The sequence below is a fragment of the Leucoraja erinacea genome, chromosome 7, assembly GCF_028641065.1.
Source record: "Leucoraja erinacea ecotype New England chromosome 7, Leri_hhj_1, whole genome shotgun sequence".
In the NCBI taxonomy this organism is placed as follows: Eukaryota; Metazoa; Chordata; class Chondrichthyes; order Rajiformes; family Rajidae; genus Leucoraja; species Leucoraja erinaceus.
In genome coordinates, this window is record NC_073383.1 from 34,563,143 (window position 1) to 34,586,581 (window position 23,439).

Sequence of the window (23,439 nt, forward strand, 5' to 3'; positions counted from 1 at the left end):
TACCCGGGACATTGTGAGTACCTAGAATACCTGTTGGAAAGAGTGGTGTAGTCAAAAAGACTTTTGGCACTTTGGCCTACATCAGTCAGTATTGAGTATAGAAGTTGGGAGGTCATGTTGCAGTTCGTGAGACCACATTCTGAATATTGTGTTCAGTTCTGGGCACCATGTTATATGAAAGATATTGTCAAGCTTGAAAGGTTTCAGAAAAGATTTACGAGGATGTTGCCAGGACTAGAGGGTGTGAGCTATAGGCAGAGGTTGAGTAGGCTGGGTCTCCATTCCATGGAGCGCAGGAGGATGAGGGGAGATCTTATAGAGGTGTACAAAATCATGAGAGGAATAGATTGGGTTGATGCACAGAGCCTCTTGCCCAGAGTAGGGGAATCGAGGACCCGAGGGCATAGGTTCAAGGTGAAGGGGAAAATATTTAATAGGAATCCGAGGGGTAACATTTTCACACAAAGGGTGGTGGGTGTATGGAACAAACTGTCAGAGGAGGTAGTTGAGGCTGGGACTATCCCATTGTTTAAGAAACAGTTAGGCAGGTACATGGATAGGACAGGTTTGGAGGATGTGGACCAAGCGCAGGCAAGTGGGACTAGGGTAGCTGGGACATTGTTGGCCGGTGTGGGCAAGTTGGGCCGAAGGGCCTGTTTCCACACTGTATCACTCAATGACTCTATTAGCATAGTAATTAAAACAAAGAACGCTGGGCTTGATTTTGCTTTTGAAGTGTTGAGACTATTTATGCCTGTAGGTGATGCTGTTTGCATGTGTTATGCCAATGTATGTTGTGCTGGTCTGTGAGAGTCTTTTCCTCTGTAAGAACAAAAGGCATGGCAGCATGGATTCATTACAAAAATCCAAATGAAATACAACCATATCTAAACTGAGTTCAGTCAAGCAGACTCCATGAAACTAGGATAATAAACTAGTAGACACAAAAGCTACCTGTCCCACTGAGTTACTCCAGCTTTTTGTGTCGATTTTCAGCCGGAATAACTTAGCGGGTCAGCTGTTGTGATGGCAATGTTCAGTGCCATTCTCTGGGTCTGTGAGTCAAACTCAGTCTTCTGCTTGCAGCTGAAGGATGTTAATTGAATTGAGGTTCTGTAGTCTGAACGTGTGCTTGGTACATGCAGGAGTTCTCGTTAATTAACACCGGGTTAGTAATTTAACTTGAAGATCCAAAGGTAACCGAGAGAGGGATAATATCCACATAATATTCTCGGTCTGGACCCAAGCCTCATTCTTTGCACACAGCAAATGGAGCTTTAATTGAAAATCAAAAATAAACCTGCAGATCCTGGGAATCTTAAATATAAGCTGATGATACTGGAAATGCTCAGCAGGTCAGGCAGCATCTGTAGAAAAAGGAACAGTTAACATTTCAGCTTGAAGACTTCATCAGAAATGGGAAAGAGAAAAACACAGTTTCAAGTTGCAGACGAGGTAGAGGGATCGTGAGACCAAGTGAATGTCTGTGAGAGGTGTAAGACTCCCCTCGTGATATTGGTTTTGGTTTGGTTTGGTTATTCTCAATCTCAACAGAGATTCAGTTGTGGATGGAGCCATCTAGTAGATAGAAACTGTTACTGAATCTCCTGACTGCGCCATGAGTGATAGAGGACAGTTTACTATAGACTATACTTGAAATGGATTTGAGTTTCCCCAAGTCCTCACTTTTTACCGCACAAGCCTATCCATCCATACATAATTATTTGTGATTTCTGTTAGCAATGTGACCCCACCACTAGCCACATCTTCTCCTCCCTATCCCAATGGGTCAGTGGTTTATTGTCACATGTACCTAGCTATAGCGAAATACAGGTCAGTACAATCTTACTGTACATAAGCACAATTATACTGAAGTACTAGAAGGTAAAAATAGTAGATTACACAGAGGCAATGACACAAGAATCTCCACGTTTCCAGCAACGTCTTGTATCCTTTAAGTTTCAAAGATCTAAAAAAATGTCGCACAGCTTAGCTGTTCAGCTTTAATCCTGTATTTTTCACAACATTTCTACTCATCCATATTGTCCCCTTCATCAGTGTCTAAACTCACTTTAAAATAATTTGTCCTCACGCTGATTGTTCGTTCTGATGTGTCTATCGTCTCCGTATTTCCTAAAGTTGCTGACATGAAGATTATGGACAAATGGTTAGGATACTTAGTTGGAACTGACCACACGATATAAAGCACTATTGTGCCCTGCTATCATCTGTCAAAGCTATTTGATTATCCTAGGATGTAAAGCCAAACTCCATGCTTGTTGTGGCTTTGGCATTTCTCATTTATTATCACTCCCTTCAACAGCCTTCAGCAGCAGTTGATTAGAAGGGGACCCTGGCCGGAATGACGTTGGAACCGCAAAGGCAGGGGTTTCTGGGATAAATTCAGAAGACGCAGGATCTTTACATTCCAAAGAAGAAGAGGCATACCAAGGGGAGAATAAGTCAACAGTGGCTGATATATATTTTCAAATATTTAAAGAGTAATGAAGAGGCTAGAGTGCACATAGAACCACTGGAAAATAACGCTGGGGTGGCAGTAATGGGGATCAAAAAAGACGGACAATCAGTTTTTTGCATCATTTACAGTGGAAGACAGCAGTAACATGCCTAAAATTCAAGAGAGTCAAGGAACAGAAGTGAGTGAAGTTACTATTATTAAGTAGAAGGCGCTTGGGAAGCTGAAAGGTTTGAAGGTAGATAAGTCACTTGGACCAGATGGACTACACCCAATGGATCTGAAAGAGGTAGCTGCAGAGTTTATGGAGACATTAGGAGTGATCTTTAAAGAATCACTAGAGTCAGATATGGTTCCAAAGGTCTGGAAAATCACAAATGTAACTACGGTTTAAGAGAGCGAGGCAAAATAAAGGACATTATAGGCTGGTTTGCTTGACTTCAGTAGTTGGTAAGATTTTACAGTCCATTATTAAGGGTGAAGTTTTGGGGTACTTGGAAGTACGTGATAAAATAGGTAGGCAGCATGATTTTGTTAAGGAGAGATCTTGCCTGACAAATCTATTGGAACTCTTTGAGGAAGTAACAAACAGTAGACAATAGGTGCAGGAGTAGGCCATTTGGCCCTTCGAGCCAGCACCGCCATTCACGGTGATCATCCACAATCAGTACCCCGTTCCTGCCTTCTCCCCATATCCCTTGACCCTGCTATCTTTAAGAGCTCTGTCTAACTCTCTCTTGAAAGCATCCAGAGAATTGGTCTCCACTGCCTTCTGAGGCAGAGAATTCCACAGATTCACGACCCTCTGTGTGAAAATGTTTTTCCTCATCTCCATTCTAAATGGCTTGCCCCTTATTCTTAAACTGTGGCCCCTGTTTCTGGACTCCCCCAACATCGGGAACATGTTTCCTGCGTCTAGCGTGTCCAAACCCTTAATAATCTTATATGTTTCAATAGGATCCCTCTCATCCTTCTAAATTCCAGAGTATACAAGCCCAGCCGCTTCATTCTATCAACATATGACAGTCCTGCCATCCCTGGAATTAATCTTGTGAACCTACGCTGCACTCCCTCAATAGCAAGAATGTTTTTCCGCAAATTTGGAGACCAAAACTGCACACAATACTCTAGGTGTGGTCTCACAACGGCCCTTTACAACTGCAGAAGGACCTCTTTGCTCCTATACTCAACTCCTCTTGTTATGAAGGCCAACATGCCATTCGCTTTCTTCGCTGCCTGCTGCACCTGCATGCTTACTTTCAGTGACTGATGAACAAGGACCCCCAGATCTCGTGCTTCCCCTTTTCCCCAACTTGACACAATTCAGATAATAAACTGCCTTCCTGTTTTAGCCACCAAAATGGATAACCTCACATTTATCCACATTAAACTGCATCTGCCATGCATCTGCCCACTCACCCAGCCTGACCAAGTCACCCTGCATCCTCATAGCATCCTCCTCGCTGTTCACACTGCCACCCAGCTCTGTGTCATCTGCAAATTTGCTAATGTTACTTTTAAGATAGGCAAAAGTGAGTCAGTGGATGGTGTTTAGTTGGATATTCAAAGAGCCTTTGATAAGGTGCCACATTAGAGTCAAAGTTTTAGTATGGAGAGAAGATTGTCTGACTGGCAGAAGGCAAAGAATGGGAATAAAGGGGGCCTTTTCTGGTTGGTGCCGGTGACTAGTGCAGTTCCGCAGGGGCGATGTTGGATCCGTTACTTTTCACGGTGTGTGTTAATGATTTTGATTTTGATGGCTTTGTGGCCATGTTTACAGGTGATACGAAGATAGGTAGAGGAGAAGGTAGTGTTGAGGAAGCAGGAAGTCTGCAGAAGGACTTGGACAGGTTGGGAGAGTGGGGCAAAGAAGTGGCAAATGGAATACAGCGTAGCAAAGTGTACGGTAATACACTTTAATAGAAGGTATAAAGGCATAGACTATTTTCTAAATGGGAAAAGGATTCAGAAATTGGAAGTGCAAAGGGACTTGGGAATGCTGATACAGGATTTCGAAAAGATTAATTTGCAGGTTGAGTTGGTAGTAAGGAAGAGAAATGCATTGTTAGCATTAATTTCAAGAGACTAGAATATAAAAATAAGGATGTAATGCTGAGACATTATAATGTGCTGTTCAGACCACATTTGGAATAAAGTGAGCGGCTTTGGGCCCCATATCTGAGGAGGTATGTCCTGGTGTTGGAAGGGTCCAAAGGAGGTTTACGAGAATGATCCTACGTTGATTGGGTTAATGTATGATGAGCGCTTGATGGCTCTGGGCCTGTAGTCACTGGAATTTAGGATGAGGGAGATCTCACTGAAACCTTCCGAACAATGAAAGGCCTAGATAGAGAGGGTGTGGAGAGGATATCTAGGACCAGAGGCCACAGTCTCAGATTAAAGGACATACCTTTAGAAAGGAGATGAGGAGGAATTTCTTTAGGTAGACTGTGATGAACCTGTGCATTTCATTTCTACAGATGGTGTTGGAGGCCAAATCATTTGGTATTTTTAAAGCATAGAATGATAGGCTCTTGATTACTAAAGGTGGATAATCTTACAGTAGAAATGGCCAGATCTGATACAAGCAGAAGAAGTAGTGTTGCCTGAAATAGTTGAAATTTACTCCCAATGCTGTAATCTGCCATCCTTGAATTTAGCTCTTTGAGAAACCACTTGGAACCAACATTGGCCTGCTGCACCCTTCACCCATCTGCCAATATTCTAATTTAGCTTGGTGTTCCTTCATATCTCTGCTTTGTTATACAAATGCAAGTGGCTAACAGTGTAAGAATTAATTATTTTCTTCAGCTGATAATGCATTTCACTTGAACTTTTGTGATTGTGATTTAATGTGGGTTTAAATGATCTACTTTCAATTCTACTTTCCTATGAACACACTTGAACTGTGCTGAGATCTGATTCAGAGATATGCACCTATGTTTGGGACTGCCCCCTTGGGTTGAGGTGCTGCAACCAAATATAAGATTTGTGGACCCACAATATCATTGGGCAACACTGCTAATCTATACCTGGTTGGTTGATTAATTTACGGCCATTTTGTGGCTGTCTCATTTGACATTGCAGGTCTATCCCAGGAAGAGAATGAATTGGGCATGTTCTTGAAGGGACACAGCGAGCAGGATAAAACGCCAGCGGGGAAGATGATGAATGCTACCAGCAAAGCCTTGTGTGGTTCTGCAAAACAAAGGTACTTTCTCAGTTTGGGGCCAGGCTGGCTCCCCTACTCGTCTGCTTTTGTGCCTCATTTGATGCCTACCTTTTTTTTGTATATGTCTGGTAAGGAAATTTTAAAAAAAAATGAATGTTCATTTCCTCAACTTGCTTAGTTTTCAGACAATGGGACCATCCAGTCTGTATGTGTGAGTAGGTGGGATGTACGATGTGTGATTCAGTTGAAGCACCTACCTCGCTTGATATTGCTATGGGTTCAGGACTATCTGAAGCAATGCCAAACCAAACCATACATACATTGCTGGGGACTAGATAATTCGGGATTTTGGTTTTGAGTAAACATTTGTTTTCAAAGTCACTCAGGAAAATCATAGCTATTCTAACGGGAGCCTGAAACCTAAGCACTGTAAGCACTAAATCAAATATTGGTGCTGCAAATGTTTGCTAGTTGGATAATAGGGACTTCAATAAAATAAAGATACATTGAACTAAGTGCAGGTAAATCTCTAATATTTAAAAATTCTACAATTAGAGGAATTTTTAGACTTCCATGTCTGTTCTCGACCTGAAACATTGTCTGTCTATTTCCTCCACAGATGCTGAGTGATTTGCTGAGTTCCTCCAGCAGTTTGTATTTTGTTCAAGACTCCAGCATCTGTTTTTTTTTTGTGTGTTTTCATTTTAAATCATCCTGTTTTCTGTAGCTATCCTGGGATTAACACCCAGAGTTGTACAGCTCACCTTCTTCCTTCCATTCTAGATTAGCTTTGCGTGTTCCACTACACCGCCTGGGACAGGAGGTGGAAACGTTCCGTCGCCAGGCGGTCTCCGACACACTGCTCACTGTAAATCGGATGGAACATTCTCGAACCGAGTATCGGGGAGCACTGCTCTGGATGAAGGATGTCTCTCAGGAATTAGACCCTGACACCTACAAACAGTTGGAAAAATTCAGGAAGGTATGTGTGTTGCATAGGTATTCTCCCCATGGTGAAACTGGCTCCAGTTTTCTTGATTTATACTATTGAGTACAGTAAGACCTTGTTATAGCAGACCATAGGAGGCTGAGTGGACGATTGTCCACTGTAACTGAGTAAGGTATTATCATTATATGTAGTTGAAACAAAGAACTGCAGATAATAAGAAGTCTAAGAATAAGTTTATTGGCCAAGTATTCACGTACAAGGAATTTGCCTTGGTGCTCCGACAGCAAGTGACAACATGACATACAGTGACAGTTGGGAATGACACATAAAACATTAAACATTAATAATAAAACACTAGACTGTCACACGGGAGGCCTGGTCCCCCAACGCAACCCATTCCCCAGCGCAATATTCCACCACTCACCCGTTCCCCCAACGCAACCCATTCCCCAACGCAATATTCCACCACTCACCCGTTCCCCCAACGCAACCCATTCCGCCATTGCATTATTCCACCACTCACCAATAGCCCTTAACTGCGCAGGCGGGTGAGTGAAGGGGGTGGGTGTTGGAGGAGGGGGTGTGTGAGCGGGAGGGGGGTCGCCGCAGACGCAGCTCGTACTCTGCTCACCCCCGCACGGTGCTCTCTCCCCTCACGCTGCTCTCCCCTCACGCTGCTCTCCCCTCACGCTGCTCTGTCCCCTCACGCTGCTCTCTCCCCTCACGCTGCTCTCTCCCCTCACGCTGCTCTCTCCCCTCACGCTGCTCTCTCTCCCCCACGCTGCTCTCTCCCCTCACGCTGCTCACTCCCCTCACTCTCTCCCCTCACGCTGCTCTCTCCCCTCACGCTGCTCTCTCCCCTCACGCTGCTCTCTCCCCTCACGCTGCTCTGTCCCCTCACGCTGCTCTGTCCCCTCACGCTGCTCTCTCCCCTCACGCTGCTCTCTCCCCTCACGCTGCTCTCTCCCCTCACGCTGCTCTCTCCCCTCACGATGCTCTCTCCCCTCACGCTGCTCTCTCCCCTCACGCTGCTCCCTCCCCTCACGCTGCTCTCTCCCCTCACGCTGCTCACTCCCCTCACGCTGCTCACTCCCCTCACGCTGCTCTCTCCCCTCACGCTGCTCTCTCCCCTCACGCTGCTCTGTCCCCTCACGCTGCTCTGTCCCCTCACGCTGCTCTGTCCCCTCACGCTGCTCTGTCCCCTCACGCTGCTCTGTTCCCTCTCGCTGCTCTCTCCCCTCACGCTGCTCAATCCCCTCACGCTGCTCTGTCCCCTCACGCTGCTCTCTCCCCTCACGCTGCTCTCTCCCCTCACGCTGCTCTCTCCCCTCACGCTGCTCTCTCCCCTCACGCTGCTCTGTCCCCTCACGCTGCTCTGTCCCCTCACGCTGCTCTGTCCCCTCACGCTGCTCTGTCCCCTCACGCTGCTCTGTCCCCTCACGCTGCTCTGTCCCCTCACGCTGCTCTGTCCCCTCACGCTGCTCTCTCCCTCACGCTGCTCTCTCCCCTCACGCTGCTCTCCCCTCACGCTGCTCTCCCCTCACGCTGCTCTGTCCCCTCACGCTGCTCTGTCCCCTCACGCTGGGGTCCCCTCCCGCTGCTCTGTCCCCTCACGCTGCTCTTTCCCCTCACGCTGCTCTCCCCTCACGCTGCTCTGTCCCCTCACGCTGCTCTCCCCTCACGCTGCCGTCCCCTCACGCTGCTCTGTCCCCTCACGCTGCTCTCTCCCCTCACGCTGCTCTCTCCCCTCACGCTGCTCTCTCCCCGCACGCTGCTCTCTCCCCTCACGCTGCTCTCTCCCCTCACGCTGCTGCTCTGTCCCCTCACGCTGCTCTCTCCCCTCACGCTGCTCTCTCCCCTCACGCTGCTCTCTCCCCTCACGCCGCTCTCTCCCCTCACGCTGCTCTCTCCCCTCGCGCCGCTCTCTCCCCGCACGCCGCCCCCTCCCCGCACGCCGCCCACTCCCCGCACGCCGCCCACTCCCCGCACGCCGCCCACTCCCCGCACGCCGCCCACTCCCCGCACTTGCTCAACACACTCTGCTCACTCCGCTCCTTCAGCTTTATTCTCATCGCCGCCGGTGATTGACAGCGGGTGCAGAAAGGGGTGGTTTTTATGATTTTTAAACCTTCATAACTTTTGTACTATTTCACCGATCGGAACAAAACTTGTTGCACTTGCAGTGCAGGAGAATGGCGAGTAAGGTGGCAAAAAATTGTAGCGCTAACGGGTACCATTTTTGCGCAAATTTAAAAACAACGCAAACCGGAAGAGGTCAAGATGAGAGCTTTATAACTATATAGATACAAGAATAAGATCCGGATCCGCCCCCACTCCTACTCCCAGAGTGGGAGAAACAAGAATAAAACTGTTAGACACATCAGCCAAACATTATGCTTAAGGGCCTGTCCCACTTGGCTGTCTTTCGCGCGCCATTTACGTGACCTGCTAGCGTGTGGGTAGCGCGGGGATGGGCGTATGGAATGGTGTGGAGGTGTGTGGACTTCGTCCTGCACTAAATCTTTGCGTGCCACCGGCCTGTCGCGTAACTGATGGCCAAAGTGGGACAGACCCAAAACCCAGGCGCGACGCAATGTCTCGCCTCCAACAGCGGCAGAAGCAGGCAAACGATCGCCGAGCTCGGCCTGGAGCTCACGGCCGTTGCGGATCCGGATCCGCCCCCACTCCTACTCCCAGAGCGGGGCCAAGAAAATTGAAGATAGACACAAAATGCAGGCGTAACTCAGCGGGACTGGCAGCATCTCTGGAAAGAAGGAATGGGTGACGTTTCAGGTCAAGACCCTTATTTCAGACTGAAGAAGAGTCTCGATCGATACATCCCCCATTCCTTCTCTCCAGAGATGCTGCCAGTTACTCCAGCATTTTGTGTCCATCTTCAAATGACGTCACACACGCCAGACAGCTGTGCGGGCGCATGATGATGCGCGCGACTCTTGTGGGACCGTCGTGCAACCGTCACTACCAGCCTGTCGCATAAATGACAGCCAAAGTGGGACAGGCCCTTTACCAAAATAAACTGTTTGGAACATCATTAAGAAGAAAGAGAGCACTGGTGAGCTTACTAATCGCGAAGGGACTGGCAGGCCAAGGAAGACCTCCATAGCTGATGACAGAAGAATTCTCTCTATAATAAAGAAAAATCCCCAAACACCTGTCCAACAGATCAGAAACACTCTTCAGGAGTCAGGTGTGGATTTGTCAATGACCAATGTCCGCTGAAAACTTGAACAGAAATACAGAGGCTACACTGCAAGATGCAAACCACTGGTTAGCTGCAAAAATTGGATGCCAGGTTACAGTTTGCCAAGAAGTACTTAAAAGAACAACGACAGTTCTGGAAAAGTTCTTGTGGACAGATTAGACGAAGATTAACTTGTATCAGAGCGGTGGCAAGAGCAAAGTATGGAGGAGAGAAGTAACTGCCCAAGATCCAAAGCATACCACTTCATCTGTGAAACACGGTGGTGGGGGTGTTAAGGCCTGGGCGTGTATGGCTGCTGTAGGTACTGGCTCACTTATCTTCATTGATGATACAACTGCTGATGGTAGTAGCGTAATGAATTCTGAAGTGTATAGACACATCCTGTCTGCTCAAGTTCAAACAAATGCTTACAGCAAGACAATGATCCCAAACATACTGCTAAAGCAACAAAAATGTTTTTCTAAGCTAAAGAATGGTCAATTCTTGAATGGCCAAGTCAATCAAGTGATCTGAACCCAATTGAGCATGCCTTTTATATTGCTGAAGAGAAAACTGAAGGGGACTAGCCCCCAAAACAAACATAAGCTAAAGATGGCTGCAATCACCAGAGGAGACACCCAGCAACTGGTGATGTCCATGAATTGCAGACTTCAAGCGGTCATTGCATGCAAAGGATATGCAACAAAATAATAAACATGTCTACTTTCATTTACATGACATTGCTGTGTCCCAAACATTATGGTGCCCTGAAATGGGGGGACTATGTATAAACACTGCTGAAATTTCTACATGGTGAAACCAAAATGTATAAAAATGGCCTTTATTAAAATCTGGCAATGTGCACTTTAACCACATGTGATTTTTTTTTTCTATTACAAATCTCAAATTGTAGAGTACAGAGCCAAATAAATTAATGATGGGTCTTTGTCCCAAACATTATGAAGGGCACTGTATTTAAGCTGCTTTGTCACTAGACTACTTCAGAGAGTGTAATAACTTGTAGGATATCTGAAAAATGCAGTACTTTTTCTTTCCAGACAGGATATATTTGAAATTTAAAATATGGCCTCTACAATCCTAGGAATTTCTCCTTCATTGAGAGAGCTGTTTGAGCTTTCTAAAACAAGAATGAAGTACTGTTTATGTTCAAGAAGGAACTGCAGATGCTGGAAGATCGAAGGTACACAAAAATGCTGGAGAAACTCAGCGGGTGCAGCAGCATCTATGGAGCGAAGGAAATAGGCGACGTTTCGGGCCGAAACCCTTCTTCAGACTGAAACGTCGCCTATTTCCTTCGCTCCATAGATGCTGCTGTGCCCGCTGAGTTTCTCCAGCATTTTTGAAGTACTGTTTATCACTGTTTACCTTTGGGGTAAATTGATATTTTATGATGAAGGGAGCATATTACATGATGAATTAATAGCTTTAACACAACGTGTAAGTGTCTTGAATAAGGTGCGAGTGCAAAAGAGTGTGTGGGTAGCAATAAACTTATTATGCACAATAACACTAAAATAGTAGGATGTATAAATATGCTGATAGGAAAAAAAACCTGAATCCTTCCTCAGTGCAGGCTCCCAGTGCTCAGTGCATTGACTTCCGGCAGTGACTTCTGCTGCAGCAAGCATTACCTGCTAAGAATAGCTCTACTGCTTCTTGGCACAGTTGGGCACACTATTTGCCTGTCAACTTGCATCAGAGTGAAGACCTGCTCTACTTAGGAAAAGGATGGGGGTGTTGGTTATTTATTTTATTCATGCTGACTTTGATAGTTTCTGTAATCACACATTCTGTTACAAATTTCACAAGTATTAATATATTCTTGTTGTTAAAGAAAACAATCTTGTTTAAGTGATTCCGTAAATCTGGAGGACTGTATTCTTGCCAGATTGCCATGGTGCGATTACAACTGTGTATATGATCATCATCAGATGGCAGTTGATTTTTGCAGGAGATTCGACCCCAGGCTTGGAGATGAAGTGAAAGTTGTATAAATAGGGTCTATCCAAGAGTTCTTTTTAGGAGCAAGCAATTAGGATTTTGTCCTGTGACTGGAGCATACCCATTTATATTTCCATAAAGGCTTTTGACCATGGCAGAAAATATTCAACAAGAAGAACCATTCACCATTAACTCAGTAAAAAAGGACACAAAGTGCTGGAATAACTTAGTAGGCCATGGGGCATCTCTGGACAACACGGATAGGTGACATTTCGGGTCGGGACCCTTCTTCACACATTAAAGTGTCTTCATGAGAGAGTTAGACAAAATGTGACAGCCATGCAAGGAGTTGGATAGGTGGCAAGGTCAGCCAAGAAAATGCCTTGGAGGAGGGAAGAATGAAAGAAAGAGAGAGAGAGGTGTGTGTGTGTGTGTGTGTGTGTGTGTGTGGGGGGGGGGGGGGGGGGGGGGGGGGTTGGGAGGTTAGGGAGGAAATTTAAGCTGAGAACTTCAAATGCTAAAGATGATCACCAAGGAGAGACAAGTACATTGGAATTCAAAGTAGAGAAATACAGGATCTTGGAGGTTGGAATGACCCTGTTACAATCCGTACAGGTATTGCCATATTTGGCCTTCAGTATCAACTGTTTCCCATCCCTCTTTCCCATCCTGTTCTCACCTGAACCTCTGGGGGGGGGGGGGGGCTTATTTTCCAATGTTATTTATTTTCTAATTTGAATATTGTATTACATTATTAGTTCACATTTCAGATGCATGGCAATGATGTCTGGATTTTCATTGCATCATTTCTTTCAAATCCTCAAATATATCAAGCATATATTTACATCGAATGTGCAGCCATTTGATCTAACTATCCAATACTGATGTTTAATCCCCACGCAATGTTCCCGAATACTTTTCAGCACATCTTATCCATATACTCTTCCACTTACTTCACCCCTGTATCTTATCCTATGTCCCCAAAATCTAGCTATTCTATTTGTCTCAGCCTTATGTTATAGCATGCTCCACTTTCTTATCACTTTCTGGGGAAATGAATTCTTCCTGAACTTCCTGCTGAATTTATTATGGACCATTTTCCATATACATTGTCCATTTCTTTGACTTCTGTTTCAAATGGAACCTTATCTATGTACACTAATTCAGACTGTTAAACTTTTGAGTATAGGAGCAGGGAGATTCTACTGCAGTTGTACAGGGTCTTGGTGAGACCACACCTGGAGTATTGCGTACAGCTTTGGTCTCCAAATCTGAGGAAGGACATTATTGCCATAGAGGGAGTGCAGAGACGGTTCACCAGACTGATTCCTGGGATGTCAGGACTGTCTTATGAAGAAAGACTGGATAGACTTGGTTTATACTCTCTAGAATTTAAGAGATTGAGAGGGGATCTTATAGAAACTTACAAAATTCTTAAGGGGTTGGACAGGCTAGATGCAGGAAGATTGTTCCCGATGTTAGGGAAGTCCAGGACAAGGGGTCACAGCTTAAGGATAAGGGGGAAATCCTTTAAAACCGAGATGAGAAGAACTTTTTTCACACAGAGAGTTGTGAATATCTGGAACTCTCTGCCACAGAGGGTGGTTGAGGCCAGTTCATTGGCTATATTTAAGAGGGAGTTAGATGTGGCCCTTGTGGCTAAGGGGATCAGGGGGTATGGAGAGAAGGCAGGTACGGGATACTGAGTTGGATGATCAGCCATGATCATATTGAATGGCGGTGCAGGCTCGAAGGGCCGAATGGCCTACTCCTGCACCTAATTTCTATGTTTCTATGTTTCTAAACCACCTAAAGAATAGCCAAGCCATCTCTGTATTCAATTACAGACAGGATATAGATTACTGGAGACAATGCAAGAACGATTTATAGGTTGATACCTGACCTAGATGGGTGAGGCCACCTGATGGAGGTCTCAAATGTGATGAATAGAGTCCATGTAGTTCGCTGTAGTCCCAATGTGATGAAAAGAGGGGATGTCGTGGCAATCCTGACATTAATCATCCTGACAGTGAATGGGCACTGAGCTGTTTCAGAAGACATTAACAGTTAACAAAGGTAGACAAAAATGCTGGAGAAGGAGAGTACTTTGTTTAAATTAGTGTTTGAATAAAACACTACTTTTTGAAGTTTTATGTTATTGTGTTTAAAGATAATTTATTGGGCCTTTGAAGTCATTTTATTTCTCTATCCAGATCTTGTGTACCACTTGAGAATTAATAAATCCAAATCTGATCCAGGCACTAGTCGTCTTTTGATGGTGGACCATAGCTCTGCCAGAAATTGGGTCTCTGCAGTTAACCCTCAGTGTATTTGTAAATGACTACTCGCAACGGCTCAACATGAGCCCTGTTAGTAATTGTGGGTGTCAGGCGACAAGATGATATGTAATGCATTTTCTGGTTAAATGTCCCGCTGTTGCCACTAACCAGGCTTACTTATGACTGCTCTGGTGAGGGCACTACACAATCTAAAAGGCCACTCCTTCAGGAGAAGAGGGGAATGTTACTGGAAATGAAATACACCTCACAATTGTGATTTTATGAATGCTGGCTGCATATTACTCCTTTTAAGTGAATGATTAATAATGCTCTGTTGATGTGTTTCAACACCAGGTTCAGGCCCAAGTGCGGAATACAAAGATGCAGTTTGACAAACTAAAGAATGATGTGTGTCAGAAAGTGGACTTGCTCGGAGCGAGTCGTTGCAACCTGCTCTCCCAGTCACTTGCTGCTTACCAGGTAAGGAGGTTTCAGAGATGGATGCAGGCCACTCGGCCCCATGTTCACACTGTCAGTGGCACCCATCCATATCAGTCCCATCTTCCAGCACTTGGTCAATATCCTTCAATGCCTAGGCAATTCATATGCTCATCTAAACATCTCCTAAATGCTGACAGTGACTCTGGTTTCCTCACTCTCTGGCATTGTGGTCCAGGTACTCACCACTCTCTGGGTGAAACAGGTCCTCCTTAGGTCCCATCTAAATCTCTTGCCTCTTACCCTAATCTATATCCTTTAGCTTTATTCATTTCTGATAGGAGGAAATGATTTCTGCAATCTACTTTATCTTTACCCCCTCAAAAGTTTATATATCTTAACAAAGTGCCCTTTAAACTCCTAACTGCTACAGGGCAAAAGGACCTTGCTTCTCCAGATTCTCTTCATAACTAAAACTCTTCAGAATCTCCTTCTACACCGTTAGTTTAGTTTTAGAGATACAGCGCGGAAACAGGCCCTTCGGCCCACCGAGTCCACGCCGACCAGCGATCCCCGCACAGTAACACTATCCTACGCAGACTAGGGACAATTTACGATTATACCAATCCAATTAACCTACATACCTGAACGTCTTTGGAGTGTGGGAAGAAACTGAAGATCTCGGAGAAAACCCACACGGTCACGGGGAAAACGTACAAACTCCGTACAGACAGCACTCGTAGTCAGGATCGAACCCGAGTCTCCAGCGCTGTAAGGCAGCAACTCTACCGTTGCACCTCCATGCCACCCCTTTGCCCCTTCTCCAGTGCTATCACATTTTTCAAAAAAAGTGGTCGTCATAACTGTGTGCAGTACTCCATTTGAGGTCTGACCAATGTTTTATAAAGATGGAGCAATAACCTCCTTGCTCTTGTATTCAGTGCCCTGACTAATGAAGGTCAGCATTCCGTATGCCTCCTTGACCATGTTATTTACCTACACTGCCACCTTCATGGATCTTTAGACTTGCATACCAAGGTCCCTTTGTTCTTCAGTACTCCTAAGGAACTGATCATTCATGGTGTATGTCGTGAATGAATGAATACTTTATTGTCATATGTGACAAGTCACAGTGAAGTTCTTTGCTTGCACAGCCAAGGTATGCAATAGTCACTACATAAAGGCCACCAACAAAGTTACAAAGTATCCCGTGCTAGGTCCACAATTGTTCACTCATACCTCCCCCCTCCTCCTGGTGGTCCCCTCACACCGCGTCCTCTTTTGTTCCTCCCCCCGGCAGCAGCAGTGCCTCTGCAATTTTTTGCCAACCATCTTTACTATCTACAATACCACCCACTTTAGGGTCATCTGAAAAGTTACTAATCATGCCTTGTATGTTCTCATCCAAATAATTGAAATGGATGACAAACAGCAATGGACCCAGCACTGAACCTTGAGGCATACCGCTAGTCATTGGCCATCAGTCCGAAAAACAATCTTCCACGATTACCCTCTGTTTTCTTCCATGAAGCCAATTTTCTATCCAGTCAGCTATCTCTCCTTGGATCTCAGGCAATCTAACATTCAAGAGTAGCCTACCATGCTGAATTCCATACAAACAATGTCTACAGCTCTGCATTTAAGAAGGAACTGCAGATTCTGGACAATCGGAGGTACACAAAAAAGCTGGAGAAACTCAGCGGGTGCAGCAGCATCTATGAAGCGAAGGAAATAGGCAAAGTTTTGGGCCGAAACCCTTCTTCAGACTGATGGGGGGTTGGGGGAGGCAGGGAGAAGAAAGGAAAAAGGAGGAGGAGGAGCCTGAGGGCTGAGGGAGAGCTAGGAAGGGGAGGAGACAGCAAGGGAGAGCTAGGAAGGGGAGGAGACGGCTTGGGGATTGGAGGAACAGCACCTGGGGAGTCTGCATCCTGGTGGCATGAACATTGAATTCTCACAATTCTGTTAGCCCTTGCTGTCCCCTCCTTTTCCTAGCTCTCCCTCAGCCCTCGGGCTCCTCCTTCTTCCTTTCTTCTCCCCACCTCCCCCCAGCCCCCATCAGTCTGAAGAAGGGTTTCGGCACGAAACGTTGCCTATTTCCTTCGCTCCATAGATGCTGCTGCACCCGCTGAGTTCCTCCAGCGTTTTTGTGTACCTTCTACAGCTCTGCCCTCATCAACCTTTTTGGTCACATCTTCAAAAAAACAGAGATTCATGAGATACGATCTCCCATGTATATACGTTGCTTACGCTCCCTAATCGGATTCAGATTCAATTTTAATCAGCCCTTGTCCATCCAAATGCATATATATCTTATCCCTCAGAATATGGTCCAGTAACTTTTCGACCACAGATGTTAGGTTCACTGACCTGTAGTTCCCAGGCTTTTCCCTTCAGCCCTTAAATAGAGGCACATTTGCCACCCTCCAGTCTTCCGGCACCTCACCCGCATTTAAGGATAACTCATAAATCTCAGCCAGGGCACTTGAAATTTCCTCCCTAACTTCCCACAGTCCTTTATACTGGGAGAAAATTAGTACATCGGTCACAGTAGCCATGCCGTGGGACAGAGTGTACATTAAGATTAACGGGGTCTTTGTAAGAAAGTACTGCAATAATAATGGGCAATTTTGTTTATCATATAGTTTGAGCAATTCAAATTGCAAAGAGTAGCTCTGAGGATGAATTTACATTGAATATGTAGATGATTTTTCAAAGCAATACACTGGGAAACCAACTGGGGAGAAGGCTATTTTAGATCTGGTATTGTGTAATGAGACAGGATTAAATAATGATCTAATTGTAACGAATCCCCAGGAAAGAGTGATTATAACATTGCTGAAAAGAGTACTGTATTCTAAAATGTAAATAAAACTAATTATTATGATATGAGAACAGCACTGGTTAAGGAGGACTGGGAAAGCTGGATTTGTCTAGCCTCTGCCATTGGGAACGTGCTGGAATTAAGAAGATCATTTATGACCACAGGACAGTCAAACAGAGTAAACATGGTTATATGAAATGGAAATCATGTTTCATAAATTTGCTAATGTTTTTTTAGGTTGGAACAAGCTTGATAGCTAAAGGTGAGATGGTAGATGTAGTATAGTTGGATTTCCAAAAAGCATTTATTAAAGGGGCTGTCCCACTTGGGCGACCTAATCTGCGAGTTGAGAAGAGTGTCTTCGACCTTCAAACTCGCAGCATGGTTGACACATGGTCCTAGGAGGTCCTATGAGGTCGCTCGAACTCTCCTTCATGCTCGAGGGAAGTTCCCGAATACTCGTGGCCTCAGCTAGGTCGCGGAAAATTTCTCAGCATGTTGAAAAATTTTCCTTGAGTAAAATTTGGTCGGTATGGGTCCTTTTAACTCGTAGTGCAGTGGAGTGGGGTCGCTATTTACTTACAGGCAGTCGAGGGCAGCCGTAGGCAATCTTCGCTGACCGGGCATTCAACGCGGACGATCGATCCAACTGGCGGCATTCCAGGCCAGTGCCCTCGAGCTTGAAGGTCGAAGATACTCTTCTGGATTCGCGGATTAGGTTGCCCAAGTGGGACAGCCCCTTAAGTTTTCCACACAAGCTAAGAGTGCATGGATTGGGAATACATTAGCATGGATCGGAAAATGGCTGACATAAAATAGAGTTGGGTTAAATTAGTTGTTTTCAGTTGGTAGTAACTATTTAGTGTGTGCCAGAGGATCAGTGATGGGACCTCAACTATTCATAATTTTTACTCTTCATTGAAGAAGGGACTGAGAGTAATGTCACCAGAAAAAATAAGCTCATGGTGCTAGAGTAACTCAACGGGTCAGGCAGCATTTCTGGAGAACAGGAATATATGGCATTTGTGTCTGTGGTGGGGGGGAGAAAGCTGGAAGAGAAGCAGGACAAAGTCTGCCAAATAATAGGTGAATGCAGGCGAGCAGGTTTTAAATAGACAAGGGTTGGACAAGGGCCAGAGATGAAAAGATAAAAAGGTGTGAGATAAGGATAGAAGACGTACAAATTGTGGAGCTAGAGGAAGGAACATTGGTGGAAGGGGAGGAGGCGCAGAGAAATGAGTGTGACTCCAGCTAGGGCAGGGGTATTGAGGTATCTAGGTTAGTTATCTAAAATTGGAGAATTCAATGTTCATACCATTAGGTTGTTAGCTACACAAGCGGAATATGAGGTGATGTTCCTCATTCTATGAATATGAGTGTGCCTTTGCTCTACCAATGGAGGAATCCCAGGACAGAAAGATACATTTTGGATTGGGAAGGGGAGTTAAAATGGTTGGTAACCGGGATTTTCAGCAGGCTGTGACGGACCGAGCACAAGTGTTTAACGCAACAGTCGATGAGTCTACACTTGGTCTCGCCGATATAAAGGAGGGCACATCGAGAACACCGATGCAGTAGATCGTAAGATCATATGACATAGGAGCAAAACTAGGCCATTCTGCCCATCGAGTCTGCTCCGCTGCAATTAGAGGGGGTGCACGTGAACCTCTATCTCACTTGGAAGGACCTCTGGGTTCCCTGGATGGATGTGAGTGAGGAGGTATAGGGACAGGTATTACATCTGTGGCTGCAGGGGAAACTACTTGGGAAGGGATGAGTCAATCAAGCGAGCTATCTTGGTGGAAGGTGAAAAGGTGGAGATGGGAAGATGTGACTGGTAGTGAGATCACTTTGCAGGTGGCTGATATGTTGGAGAATGATGTGTTGGATGTAGAGGCTGGTGGAGTAAAAGTAAGGACCAGGGGAACTATGTGACAATAAATGAACCTTTGAACTGTATCCTTGTTCCGTCTGGAGGGAGGGGGAGCAAGAACAGAACTATGGGACACAGAGGCGACGGCCACCACAATCAGTCTGAAGAAGGGGTTTCAATCTAAAACATTACCCATCCATATTCTCCAAAGATGCTGCCTAACCAGCACTTACTCCAGCACTTTGTGCATTTTTTGTAAACTAGCATCTGTAGTTCCTTGTTTCTCCATTGTACTGTATCAGATTTGCTAATGATACCAAAAAAGATGGGTTAACTAGTTTCGAGAAGGACACAAAGAACCAGAGAAGCCGTGAGGGGGAAGATGGGGTATATTAGGGGGAGAATGTTAGGTTATCCATATTACAAGGAGGAATGAAAAACAAAAGCACCATTTAACTGGAGTGAGATTATCAAATGTTCCATATGAAGGAATTTGGGAGTCCCAGTGAATGAAACACTGAAATCCAACAAACAGGTGCAGCAGATAATTAGACAGGCTAATGAAATGTTGGCCTGGGGCATGGCATATAAAAGTAGGGAATTTTTAAAGCAACTTTTCAAATCGATCATTGATGAGACTGCATCTGGAGTATTGCATAAATTTCAGTCGACATTTAAGGAAGGACATACATATAATAGACGAAAAACAGGGAGCGTCACTCAGTTAATTCATGGGAAGAGGGAGTTGAGATAGGAAGAGCAGTTGAACAGGTTGAACCTCTAATTGACTTTTAGGAGAAAGGTTTTGGATTTGTTTTTTATTGTACAGGATACTGTACAAGTCTTTGTACAGGATACTGTACAAGTCTTTGTACAGGATACTGTACAAGTCTTTGTACAGGATACTGAGTTGGATGATCAGCCATGATCATATTGAATGGCGGTGCAGGCACGAAGGGCCGAATGGTCTACTCCTGCACCTATTTTCTATGTTTCGATTGCCACGTGTGCCGAGATACAGTAAAAACCTTTGTTTTGCATGCTACTCAAACAAATTAGGTATACCAGACATAAATACAATCAGTTCAAACTCAAGTACAATAAACAGAACAAAGATGTATATATAGAGTGCAGAATATAGTTCTCATCATTGTAACGCATTGTAGCGCATCAGTACCTTAGAAAAAAATCAACATTTCTCAGTGGGGTAGAGGTGAATCGAACAGTGCCCTAGTTTTTGGTAGGACCGTTCAGAAGCCTGATAATGGTGCGAAAGAAGCTACTTTTGAGTGGCGGTGTATCGTTTCCAGCTTCTGAACCTTGTACCAGACAGTAGAAGGGTGAAGAAGGAATGACCGGTGCAGGACAAATCTTTGATTATGTTATAGACAATAATGCAGGAGTAGGCCATTCGGCCCTTCGAGCCAGCACCGCCATTCAATGTGATCATGGCCGATCATCCACAATCAGTCTCCCGTTCCTGCCTTCTCCCCATGTCCCCTGATCCCGCTATCTTTAAGAGCCCTATCAAGCTCTCTCTTGAAAGTATCCAGAGAACCGGCCTCCACTGCCCTCTGAGGCAGAGAATTCAACAGACTCACAACTCTGTGTGATAAAGTGTTTCCTCATCTCCGTTCTAAATGCGTTACCCCTTATTCTTAAACGGTGGTCCCTGGTTCTGGACTCCCCCAACACCGGGAACATGTTTCCTACCTCCAGCATGTCCAAACCCTTAATAATCTTATATGTTGCAATAAGATCCCCTCTCATTCTTCTAAATTCCAGAGTATACAAGCCCAGCCGCTCCATTCTATCAGCATATGACAGTCCCACCATCCCGGGAATGAACCTTGTGAATCTACGCTGCACTCCCTCAAAAGCAAGAATGTCCTTCCTCAAATTAGGGGACCGAAACTGGACACAATACTCCAGGTGTGGTCTCACTAGGGCCCTATACAACTGCAGAAGGACCTCTTTGCTCCTATGTTGGCTGCATTTAGGAGGCAGCATGAAGTGTAGTGCAACCACAGTATGCTTTCTATGGTGCATCTTTGGAAGTTTGTACGAGTCATTGGAGACATGGCAAATTTCCTCAGGAAGTAGAGGTGTTGGTGTGCCAATGGGAGAGATGATCTTATTGAAACAAATTTCTGAGAGGAATTGACAGGATCCAAGCCAAGAGGATATTTTTCCTGGTTGGGATATTTAGAACTAGGAAGCATAGATTCAGAATAAGGGGTTGCCCATTTAAATTGAGATGAGGATTTTTTTATTTTACATTTTCTACCTCAGAAAGCTATGGAGGGAGAGTCATTGATTATATTCAGGGTGGAGATTGACGCACATTTTAAGTCGACCATGAAGTCGACAGAATGTGGAGAGAGTGGGCATCTGTTGTTGAGGCCATGATTAGATCGGCTGTAATTTTATTGAGTGGCAGAACAGGCATTTGGCCAATTGCTTTACGACAGCTCATATTTCAAAGCTCTGATGCAAGGGAAATCCACTGAGGATATGACAAACAAGGGCGTAGGTTTAAGGTGAGAGGAAAGAGCTTCAAATGAGATTTGAGGGGAATGTTTTTACACAATAATGGTTAATATCTGGAACTTGCTGCCAGATGAAGTCATGGAATCAGACACAATCACTATCAATAAGAAACATTTGAACAGAGACTTGAACAGGATATGGGCCTAATGCGGACAATTAATATAAATGGACAAAAACGGTGCCATAGACATTGGGTGCTGGAGGGCCCATTTCTGCACCGTACAACTCTATGACTCTGACTGCCTCTCATTGATGTCTAATAGTATTACCACCATGGAATTTTCCAATTATCAACTTGAAATTTAATTGAATCAGGTCATTAAATATTTTGGCTGCAAGAACAGACTATCAGCTGGGAATTACTGCAACCTGATCAAGAGCTCGTTGCAGCATCTTCTAAGTGTGACCTCAATCACCTCGAGCAGCAGGCGGGAAAGTTACTGCATCCAAATTCCTTTCCAAGTTGCACAGCACACTGGTTGAGAAGTATGTTACTATCCTTAATCACTCGGTCCCAATCTTGGTATTGTTTCTCTAATAGCATTGTAGGAATACTTCAATCATGCAGTCTGTATGGTTGAAAAAGATATTTCATCATCAACGTTTAATGGGTGATTAGTGATGCACAATAAATGATGGCCTTTTCAAAAACAGCTGGATTAGGCAGACGAATAGAGACACAGGGAACTGCAGATTTTGGTTGACTAAAAAGCACAAAGTGCTGGGGTAACTCAGTGGATCAGGCAACATCGGGCCTTTCTTCAGATAAATATCAGAATGTGCAACTTGGCACAAATATTCTTTCAAAAAGCCAGCACAGAAACGACATGCCAAAATGTCCCTCCCGTAACTCGAGTTTCACCAAACAGTGTAAGAGTGCCAAGATTATGGCCCGAAAGGAGTTTTACTGACAAATATCCTTTTTCAAATTAGGTTCAGCTTCTCAGACTAAACTTTGAACTTGTTTTCAGTGAGTTTGTCCAGACCACTGGATCAGTAATCCAGAATGCAACCATAATGCCAACATCCCCATTATTCTTTTGTCTTACGTAGAACCATGTACTCTTCGTCAGCCTGCATCCAATGTGCCCATTATCTGCATGAGTAGAGACACGATAACTAATGTGGTCTTATTGAGAATTGCTAATTATTAAAATATTTTTTGCTGTCTATTGCATTTGTTTCTGTTCTAATCTTTAAAAGTATTCTTCTCTGCCTTGGCATAACTTCTTGCTTTAGTAGACGAGCATTCACTCTTGTAAATGGCATTGTTAATACATCTTACTTAGAGGTAATTCACTCTCATTTCTCTTCCCTGCTGCTCCCACTCTGCCACCATTATTTTCTGTTCAGAAACATATTATCTTTGCGCAATGTGAATGGTAATTTGTCCAGTTTGACGTTGTCATTCCCCACAATGCCAACATGCAGCTTTTCTCCTTATTTGTATTTAGAGTCCTTGACTCTTTTCCTATGCATCTAATAGTGATGTTTCTTGTTTTTATTGATTTAGAGTACACTACTTCACTTCTGGGAGAGAACCGCCTGCATGATGTCACAGATTCATGATTGCTTCAAGGGCTATCAGCCTTACAAATTTTCCGCACTTAAGGTAAGATGGAATAAAGACTTTCAGCCTAACAAAACTAATTTGTCACCAAACCCAGCCATTTTACTTCTTAACAGAATGCCCCCCCCCCCCCCCCCCCCGAGTTTC

At 44.7% G+C, this 23,439-nt stretch overlaps 1 protein-coding gene across 4 annotated transcripts in view; it reads left to right on the forward strand.

Annotated features, from left to right (window-relative positions):
• Positions 1–23,439, forward strand: part of LOC129698873 (islet cell autoantigen 1-like protein) — a 68,429-nt gene that overhangs the window by 20,223 nt on the left and 24,767 nt on the right. For all 4 annotated transcript variants that reach the window (XM_055638236.1, XM_055638235.1, XM_055638237.1 and 1 more), the window contains 4 exons: positions 5,564–5,687; positions 6,432–6,630; positions 14,395–14,520; positions 23,236–23,334. In XM_055638236.1, the coding sequence (XP_055494211.1) occupies positions 5,564–5,687; positions 6,432–6,630; positions 14,395–14,520; positions 23,236–23,334 (548 nt within the window). The remainder of the gene's footprint in view (positions 1–5,563; positions 5,688–6,431; positions 6,631–14,394; positions 14,521–23,235; positions 23,335–23,439) is intronic.